The 9,859-nt window shown below is 44.8% G+C and overlaps 1 protein-coding gene across 2 annotated transcripts; it reads right to left on the bottom strand.

Annotated features, from left to right (window-relative positions):
• Window positions 1-2,279: 2,279 nt before the first annotated feature.
• Window positions 2,280-9,571, bottom strand: KCNV1 (potassium voltage-gated channel modifier subfamily V member 1). 2 transcript variants are annotated; one of them, XM_032858448.1, is made up of 5 exons: window positions 9,223-9,571; window positions 8,549-8,819; window positions 7,547-7,690; window positions 6,092-6,621; window positions 2,280-2,859 (listed from the first exon to the last, which is right to left on the bottom strand). In XM_032858448.1, exons 2-5 carry the CDS (start codon window positions 8,749-8,751, stop codon window positions 2,348-2,350), a joined length of 1,389 nt encoding a protein of 462 aa, XP_032714339.1. In that variant the 5' UTR covers window positions 8,752-8,819; window positions 9,223-9,571; the 3' UTR covers window positions 2,280-2,347. The 2 variants fall into 2 exon arrangements, with proteins under 2 accessions (XP_032714339.1, XP_032714338.1); XM_032858447.1 differs by lacking the exons at window positions 8,549-8,819; window positions 9,223-9,571 and having other exon boundaries at window positions 7,547-8,342.
• Between the last annotated feature and the right edge of the window lie 288 nt (window positions 9,572-9,859).

Raw genomic sequence — 9,859 nt, 5'->3', positions numbered from 1 at the left:
AATAATGAAATCTATAATATGACTTTTAGGAGTATCTTTTTTGTGGTCCAGCAGATTGGGGTTCATTCCGGACTCTATCACCAATATGTGGAGTGTGTGAATTTAGGCAGGTTATTTTACCTTCTTATACCTCAGTCTTACCATCTGTGTTTGCCTCAAACCCTCAAATAGAATATTAAATATAAGAGAATAGGACTTAGTCTGGTTTAAGAATCTCCAGTGCCCACCCCACAGATGGGTCCTAAATAAATATTTGTTGAATGAATAAATGTAATAAACTAATACTTACAACAGTATAATAAAAATTGTTTAATAGGGATATTTTGGGATTAATGACATCATGCACAATGAGTATAGAACACAGACCTGGATCAGAGCAACTATTCTTAATGGGGAGAGTTCTAGAGAAGCCACAGAAAGTTTGGCTTCTATACCTAACTTTTGTTTCATCTTCAGACTATGGATGGGATTTATACTAGAATTAGTGCGTGGCCGGTTAGCTCAGTTGGTTAGAGCATGGTGCTGATAGAACTAGTGGCCCTATGCTATACTCCAGCACCTATGAATTGTGTAAGAGGGAAAATATTTATTTTATTACCATTCATATCTCCTAAATCTTTCATAATATTTGGGAGAAGTGGAAATAAGCCAAGTGGATTAAAATGTTTTAGCATACAATCTGAAACTCATGGCATCACTGAAAATCACTGAAAATGTTTTCAGAGCTTAAGCATGCATACCAGAAAACCGGAGGTAGTGTATATGATATTTTATTGATTTAAGATGCATATTTAAAATTTTTACATATCCAAAATCTGGATGCATTTTATAATCGATGGCCTCTTATAATTGAATGGCTTCTCTCGTCTTTCCTCCCTCCCTCCCTTCCCCTTCCTTCCTTCTCCCTCCCGTTCTTCCTTCTTTCCTTCCCCCTTTCCTCCCTTCCCCACTTTCTTGTGGTTCATAATACAATAGGGTGTTTTAAATAGACTTGGTGAACTATGGTAGAGCCATATATTAAAGCAGTATTTCTCAATGTGTATTTCTTAGCACCATCTAACTCTGGCAAAGAGCCTCCTAGGCAATGTTTCCTCTAATTTTCCACCCCACGAAATTTTAACACCATAGATATACTCTATATCTGTTCATGTACTGCATGTATGTATCTGTTTTATGAATAAAAGGACTGATATTTTTGCCCCCAAGAACCAATTTCACCCCCTTGGAGGCACTATTAAACACACTGAAAATGCAGGTATTAGTTTTTAAAATCTCCTCAACTAGACTATCGGGAATCATAAACTAATTCTCAGGTTTATAACTTTTGGTTTTAATCATATAATAGAATGTCCATGAATTTCATCATTATCACGGATGCAGTCTAAACATTTGCTATATGCCCCAGCAGTCAGAGAGCTATAATATTTTTTGTTAAAAAAAAAAAAAAAAGATCTTCCAGTTCAACCGGTGGTATCATTCGACATATCATTCTCATTTTATGAAATAAGACTATGTAATAATTTCGGTATCTATATTTAGGATGTTCATTACTTCACATTTATATATTTGTGGTTTTAAAGACATAATTTGAACACCACATCGATAAAGAGATTTTTGAAGACCCTCTGATTTCCCAGGGATGCAGAAGACGCCTGCTCTAGGCCACAGGAATGCAATCAGTGGAGAGGATAAGGCACAGTTCTCAAAGTTTCTATACAGCCTCTTTTGCTGTTGGCTAAGCAGTTTGGGGGTTCCCACCTCTGATAGTAACAATGGGAATCAGAACTTAGTCCCTCTGTGACCAGGGGTTTGCACCAGAGAGAAGACAGGGTCACCATCTATGGCCGTCAAATCAGGATTTTTGCTTGCAAAGAGAATTGTTGTATTTAACAGTTTCAACTGATGGAGAAAGGAGTGATTTATTTACTTGGAGAATGTCTTTAAATAGCCAAGTCTTTCAGGATGTTCTTAAATATTCACTTATCTTTGCTCTGGGATACGCAGTTTAACTCCCATTCTCTTAAATTGGTGATGCAAAGAACTTCTAAAATCAGTGATACGTAAAGCTTTAAACTTTGTGGTTTGTATTGCACTCTTATTTTATAGTTGACGATTCAAACATTTGGCCTCCTTGTATTGGGTTGTGTTAAATGACTGGTGGTGAGACTCAGTGTGCACTTGGTTTGAGGGATGTGAACTATTCTAGCAGACCAAGCAATGTATCAGTAAAAACTAACACGGGTGATACTCAAAAGAGACTCTTCAACAGTACACAGACATCCATATCAAGACTTTATCAGTTGGGTTTAGTTGTACACAAGCTTTTGTACATAAATTGAAAGTGAATTCAAAACCAGAAATCATCGCCCCCACTGCTCCTAGTACTTGCCCTTTCTCTGCCTTTTAACCGAAGCATCTCCATGATGCTCCGGGCATAGACATCCCTCAAGTTAACGCTGATATAGGAATCAGTGGCTATATTCTTGGTGAGTTTCTTCAGAGCTTCCCTCTGTCTGACGGCTGCTTCCTTCAGCTTTAAGGTGAAGTAGCAAGCGGAGAAGCGGTCGTTAATAATGGCGATAGGCAAGGCCAAGACAAGGATTCCTGATAATATACACATGAAGGCCACGATTTTGCCCGTGGTGGTGTCTGGTCTAATGTCCCCGTAGCCCACAGTGGTCATGGATGTTGTGGCCCACCACCATGCACAAGGGACACTTGTGAAGGTTGTGTCAGGAATGCTTTGCTCAGCAAAATATTCCACAGTTGAAAATATAGAAATTCCCACAGACAGAAATAGGAGCAGTAGGCCGACTTCTTCGTAACACTGGGTGATTGTCATCCCGAGGGAGCGTAATCCTGGAATAGAACAACTGTCGTCAGTCACTGGCGCCCCTTCCTCCCCTCGCCACCTTCCATTTCCCTTTCTTCCCCTCTCCTGCCCGGCTCTCTGCCCACAAACGTGCATTTCACATCTAAGGTGTCTCCAGCATTGGGCAATGTTCTGGGGATACCGAGATGATAAATCATAATCTTTTCCTTCAGGGAGCTCATAGTCTCGTTGGTGGGGCCAGATTGCAAAGGATAGAAAGAAATCTAGTTAGGTTCATTCATCTACTTATACATTTACTAAACACCTACTATGGAAACACACACAAAAGGTGACATATGAGGTTACAAGGCAGGCAGGGGATGATGACAGGAATGACACTTTAGTCCACTGCTGCGTGGCACGTGGAGGGCTCACTTGGCCAGGCCTGCATTTCCATGCATCACTTTGGCACACAGTTTAATGCTGTCTCCTTACATTTTATGTGTCTGCTTTATTCACCCTCCTAACGAAGCTGAACATAATCAGGGCGTTGCTATCTGAAAGCCAGAAGCAGTAAAGAGTGTCCACCAGAAGAACGAGGTGAACCAGCAGGAGCAGTGACCGCACTGACATGAGATCACGCTATGTCTGTTCACTGTCCACAGGGCATCTTAAAGGCTTATCAGGAGGGATTCCTGAACTCCCGTGACATGCACTGAAATTCACACCAATAGTACCAAAGCTATAGGGAAACATTTCCCTGGAGTACATAGAATTTCTGCTTTCCTGTACAGAGATAGACCTGAATACAGATTATTCTTTCACTGCGAAAAGGTATGGGGGACTGAAACTACTAGGAAATTCACTCACTATGAGGCATTGCTGCATTCCCTACTCCTGTGTGATACCCAAGAGAGTCCAATCCCATCTCCAGAGAAACTCAGCCCTAAGGAGAGTCAGATGAGCCCATAATGGGACTAGAGTTTGAAAATGGCATCTCCCCCGACACCAGATTTCACAAACACTGCTAAAAATTTTGAAGTCATATCAGCCTGAAGGTCAGGCTGTCTCTGAAGGTCAGAATAATACCTTTTAGAATCATTTAACTTTTATTCACTAGCGAGTATTTGAAATTGCATTAAAATGCCATTTGTGCTCTCATTATTTTTAAATTTTGTTCTTAAAACTTTAAGATATTCTTAAATTATTTACCAGTTATTTTTAAAAATTAAGGAATATTAATTTTGACGTTTAACTTCAAAAGAAGTTTTTTTTTTTTTTAGAATATCTTTTAGGAAACTGACCTTGATGTGTCTGCATTGAATTGTATTTCTGAAATATATTGACAGCATGAGAAAAAGCAGTGTTTAGAAGACTGTTTTCATTTCAAGATGAAATGTTCTAAATAATTTTGTAAAGAAACACAAAGTGGTTGGAATTTCTGTATGCTACATCTATTAACTCAGATAATACTCAAAAAACAATATGAGATTGATGCAATTATTATGCCATTTTCCTGATGAGGAGACTGAGACACAGAGAAGTGCCATGTCTACTACAAAGCTACACAGCCAGGATTTACACTTTAGCTCTCTGGCCCACCATTGTCCTCCTGTTATTCTAGAATACCTCTCAACTTGTATTTATAGTTAATACATAGGGAAATATGTCATCAATGTCTATATATTGCTAAATGTGATGCACAACATAAAATTGTCAAATATTTATGTAAGTGTTCATATCCTTTCAATAAATTAAGGCTTTATTAATACTTTGTACTGCTTTGGAACTAAAAAAAAAAACTTTGAAGAGGTGACACGGTGTAAATTACTATTATTTTCTTTTTCTTTTCTTTTGGGAAAAAAATGTAGTCTTCACTGGGTGTTTTTAAATCGAATCTTGTAAGGAGTTTATAAATACTAGGAGAAAGCATCCTATTATGTGTGTCAGAAAACAAAGAGTGGTACTTCTAAAAGTTGTTGGAAACCCCATTATCAAATCCCTGCTCTGTGAGACTAGCTAGGAAAATACACTACCAAAATTATGTTAGGAGAAGTCCTAATTACCTCAGACATGTGGGGAAAAAACATATTTGAAGTTAAGTTCTCCCTATATGAATAGGGAGAGATAATGACCCTCAACTTTGTTTAGGTGACCAGTCAGGCATATATTTAGGGAAATAAGGTGGTAATGGGACTTCCTAGCTAAATTACTTGTATTTTGTGTATTGTGTTAATATGTACTGTCTTAACACAGCATCCTCCTACTCCAGTGTTTTCTAAAGTGGAGTCCACCAAAATCCCTTGTGAGCCTGTTAAAATGTATGCTCCTCAACCCACCCCCAAATATTAAAATCTGTCTCTTCACAGATTGGGGCTCAGAATTGCTTGTTAACAAGCTTTTCAGAGGGTTCTTATTTTCATTAAAATCTAACATAAGGGAACTCCAGAACATCCAACAGCCACAGGACCAGCCACTGAGAATTCTTGCCCTCAGGAACTCAAGAATCATCCTTAATGGATTTGTGTGACTACCCCAGATCTTGATTCTAACTTTCATGCACAACTGAGTGTTGTGTGGGGATTTCTCTAGGGAGAGCGTTCATTAGATTTTCATTAGATTTTAAGGAATTCTTGTTACCATCTCTCTCATGCATCCAGGTTTATGGACAAGAAAATTCTCAGATACTAACTAAAGCATTAAAGCATTTAATCAGTGTCTTCAGCTTTCTTCCAAAGCAAATATATCCATTGTCTCTTCAAAAAGCATGGGATGGCCACCAGTGCCTGGTCATCGCACTTTCTGCATGGCTAAAGAAAGCCCTACAAGGCTGACTTTATTTTTTGCCCAGGAACGTGTGGGGTAAGTCCTTTCTTGGACACAGAAGAGAAAGTGGCTTATGTCCCTATATATCATAAATAATTTATGCATCTCTTTATATGCTGTTTATGCATATTTTATCTAGAACCTTCTACAGGCAGAGTGTCTTTAATTTTTGTACAACTTCTGAGCACTGGGTTAAAAAAATCGAGGTTAACAAGCGGTCAAACTGTTTTTCACCTGTCATATGGAGAGAAGGAGTGGGAGAGACATCTTCTCTATACCTGATAACAACTTCAGGATTTTGCTTCCCAACACCTTTTTGAAGATCCTGGTTGGGTAAAGGATGGGAGTTGGTAATTCAGAGTATCAATTCACAGTCACTTCTCTTGGACTGTAGTCAAGCACTAATGGTTACAAACAATGGCAAATTAAAAAGCATCACTGAAATTTGAATACCTGTGGAATGTCTGCCCAGCTTTAGCATGCGTAGAGCCCTGAGCAGCCTCAACACCTGCACAATGCGCCCCACATTTTCCAGCTCCTGTGTCGTCTGGCTCCCACTCAGGCTCTCTACCAGAAGAGTGATGTAGAAGGGCAAGATGGCTAGGAGGTCTATGATGTTCGGCACCTTTCTCAGGAAGCGGCACCTGTCCCGCACGCACAGGAAGCGCAGGACAAACTCCCCGGTGAACCAGCTAATACACACGTACTCCAGGATTTCCAGCAGCTGCAGGTCCAGCCAGCTTAATTCAGCTGACATCAGGGCCATGTTGACGATGGACACCACCACAAAGATGATGGAGATGACCCCAAAGATTCGAGCAGCTGTGGAAGATCCAGGTTTCTCCAGGATGTTCCAGAGCTTCTGTCGGACAGTGGGACAAGGTCCTTGGGAGAAGTCCTGTTCACTCTCATGTTGACTTTCCTGGTCTTCTGTGTCCTTCTTAAAGTCTAACGTTTCACTCAGCTCCTTTCTTCTGAAGTATCTTTTAGAGAAAACAACTTGGTGATTAATCTAACTTTTCAAAAATATAGATGTCAAAAGAAAATTAAACTTAGCAGTGAGGTCACGCTTTTTATGTTGGTAAAATGCAGGAAATGTCCATTCATATTTTACCCAGGCTGTCTCCTTCCCACAGTACTCAAAATTTATTCAGGATTATTATTTTTAAAATGACCCTTTCTTGGTAGAAGTTTATACAAAAGGATTTATATACAACAAATCTACTTTAATGCATTTTATTACTCATTTTTCTTGTAACAAGAACATAAGTTTGCCATATGGAGCTTTTGTGTGAGTGTAATGGAAAGATCTTCATGAAGAACTAGCACTAATAGCAAAATAACAGCAAAGTCATCATTAAAGTCCCACAAACATTCACAGTCAAGGAACCAATTTTTTATCTCCTGTATTTAAAGCAGTTCTCCCTCCAAGTTTAGTGTTCTTCAAAAACAAATGATGTATTATACGTTGGCTAACTGAACATAAAAAAATGTCAAAAAAGAATAAAGAAATAAAAAGAAAATAAAGTTAGTGTTCTAGGTCTGATAAATGATAAAGCTCCCCACTGAGACCTCCATCTCTATACATGCATCTTTTGGATTACAGCTTTTCTGACTCATTTATTCCATCATCAAATATTTATTTCAGGCCTGACCTCCTTTACCTTAAAAACGAATCGGCACACGTTCATTCAAAAAAGGAAGAGGTTCCGAAAGTTCCAGTCCAAAGGTGGCTCTGACGCTTTCCAGACCTCATCGCCACCCCACCTTAAACAGCTCAGAAACAGCTCAGGTACTCTGAGGCCTGGATCCAGCGAGGCTTGTGTGAAGCTCCTATCTTACCTCTGCTGCCCTCTCCCCCCCGCTGCGCCCGCCTCCCCGCCCAGCCACCGCGCGCCTCTCGGGTACCTGTCCCTGCAGCAGGAGTCGATGCTGAGCTCGTCGATGCCCCAGTACTGGATCTCCTGAAGGAAGGAGAGCGCGCACAGCTGCTCCATGACGTGCAGGCGGCCGGTGCGGTAGTAGTGCAAGACGTAGCGGAATGCTTGCGAGCTGCGGTCGAAGAAGTACTCGTTGTCCACGGGGTTGGCATCATCGCAGAACTCCAGGGGGCTGGGCACGGCGGTCAGGGCCCCGGGGCGGCGGCACGAGGCCACCACCACCGCCAGCTTGCCAAGGCGCGTGTGCGGGAAGCAGGACAGCGCCTGCTGCGAGAGCACGAAGCGGCTGCCGCCCACGTTGACCGTGAAGCAGTCCCCGAGCGCCAGGGGCTCCCCTTCACCCTCGCTGCAGAAAACGCTGGAGTCCAGCGAGGTCAGGGAGCAGCTGTCCAGCGGCGAGTCCGGCGGCGCCCGCCCTCGGGGAGGCAGCTCCATCCCCGCCGCCGCTGTGTGAGGGCGCCACAAAGTTGGGGGGCGCGCCGGAAGCCTCGGTCCGGCGAGGGTGGTGGCACGGCCCCTGGTGGCAGCCGGGATTTCCCTGACTCCCGAGGGGGGTGCCTCCCGCCCGCGCACCCTTCCACTCTCCACCCCCTGTGCTCGTTCCGCCTGTGGCCGCTAGGGCGCGGCGAGTGCGCGATCGCGGCGCTCCCGGGTCGGAGCGCCGGGGCTGAAGGGTCGCGCCGGGGGTGGGGGGAAGCTCAGACGCGGTCTAGGCGGGGACAGTCCCGGGGCACCCTACCGGGCGCCGAAGCCCTTCCCGGACGCACGCCCCCACCCCCGCCCCGACCCCTACTAAGTTTATGCTGGAGAGTCCCTGCCCGGGAGGTGTACGGATTCAATGCTTCGCTACCGAGGGGGTGGAGCGGGCGGGGAGGGAGAGGTAGGAGGTCTAGAGTGGGGGAGGAGGACAGGATGACTCTGGAGGGAACGAACCGCGGCCAGGGGCTGGGGTGGTGGTGGTAAGACTCACTCCAGCCCAGGAGACCAAGAGGAAAAGTTCAGAAAGCAGGGGAAGTGGTAGCCGGGTATGAGTTCTCTCCAACTTGAGGCTCTGTATTCTTCCGTCGTCTTTTCCTGCGGCGGCTTCAGAGGCCTCCGCGAGACTGGTCGCTGGGGGCGTGAGCACGTGGCGGAGGGTGCCCAGGGCGAGGGGGCCACATCATCTGCTCCCATTCATTCTCATTCAGGTCTGATTGTCACTCACACTCTATTTTCTCCTCCCTCCCTCTGGTTTCGACCTCCTGGTTGAGGAATAAGGATAATTGGTTTTGACTTTTAACTGAAGTCCCAGTGAGTGACTAAGGACTAGGGAGCACCGTTTGCCGCCGCGTATCGAGGCACTTTGCGCCCTTGGGTTTAGCCATTTCTGCCGGCTCAAGTTTCCCAGAAAGCAGGCGTTCTGGGCTTGTTCTCCGGCACAGAGCGGAGCTCTCCTTTTAGGAGAAGGGAAGGCAAAAAGACAAGGAATAGAACAGGCGTGGGCTGGGGCAGGAGTTTAAATAGTAACGCCGACTCGGTAAAGGGAGCAGCCGAGCGCGGTGCCCAGGTGAGCCTAGAGGTGTGCCCACCCGGCCCCTTGGAGTCGCGCCCCGTCCAACCTGTTGGACACGGGGCGGGGGTGGGGAGGAGGGCAGGGTGACTCACCTTCCGCTCCCGGCACATCTGCGCAGCGCTCGGAGGCCGCGGCTGGTTAGGTTGCCTTGCTTAGATCTCCTGGTGTGCACGTGAGGTCTGACTTGACAGGTCCGGGAAGACTGTGTTCCAGGCTGAGCTCGGCGCCGGCGCTGCGCTCGTTGCTCAGACTCGCCTCATCTCCACCGCCTCCGGCTTCGGCCCCTCGGCCGCCCCCGCCCGCACTAGCGAGCAGTTCGCGGTTTCCAGCACCAGCTGTGGGGAATGCTGCGAGCCGAGGGAGGTGAGACCGGAGGAGGAAGAGAAGCACTCGGTGACTCTGAATATGATATTCATCCTGAAGACACCTCAAGGATTGCTGTTTGGATTCCCGTTTGCCTGAGCTGTGTGCTCACAAACGCTCAAGAACATAAATTTTCCATAAGTCTGCGAAACTCAGGATTAGGGTAGTTATAGTAACTGCTTTGTGTGGCATGGTTCAGGGTTTTCTCAATATTTCCAGCAAGCATCTGGGAATCTTGCATTTTTCGGAAAGACTTTGCGAGAAAGTGTGAAGCACACATCTTTTCCTTTTTGCAAGTAGTTTTAGAGACCATGTATAAAGAGATGAGCAGGGAGCTTAGTACAGTGGGAAAAACTTTCATAAACT

Source organism: Lontra canadensis, unplaced genomic scaffold (genome assembly GCF_010015895.1).
Source record: "Lontra canadensis isolate GAN:19392208 unplaced genomic scaffold, GSC_riverotter_1.0 scaffold15, whole genome shotgun sequence".
Lineage (NCBI taxonomy): Eukaryota > Metazoa > Chordata > Mammalia > Carnivora > Mustelidae > Lontra > Lontra canadensis.
Note: the sequence above shows the minus strand (reverse complement) of the source record. Positions and strands in the feature narration are given on the sequence as shown.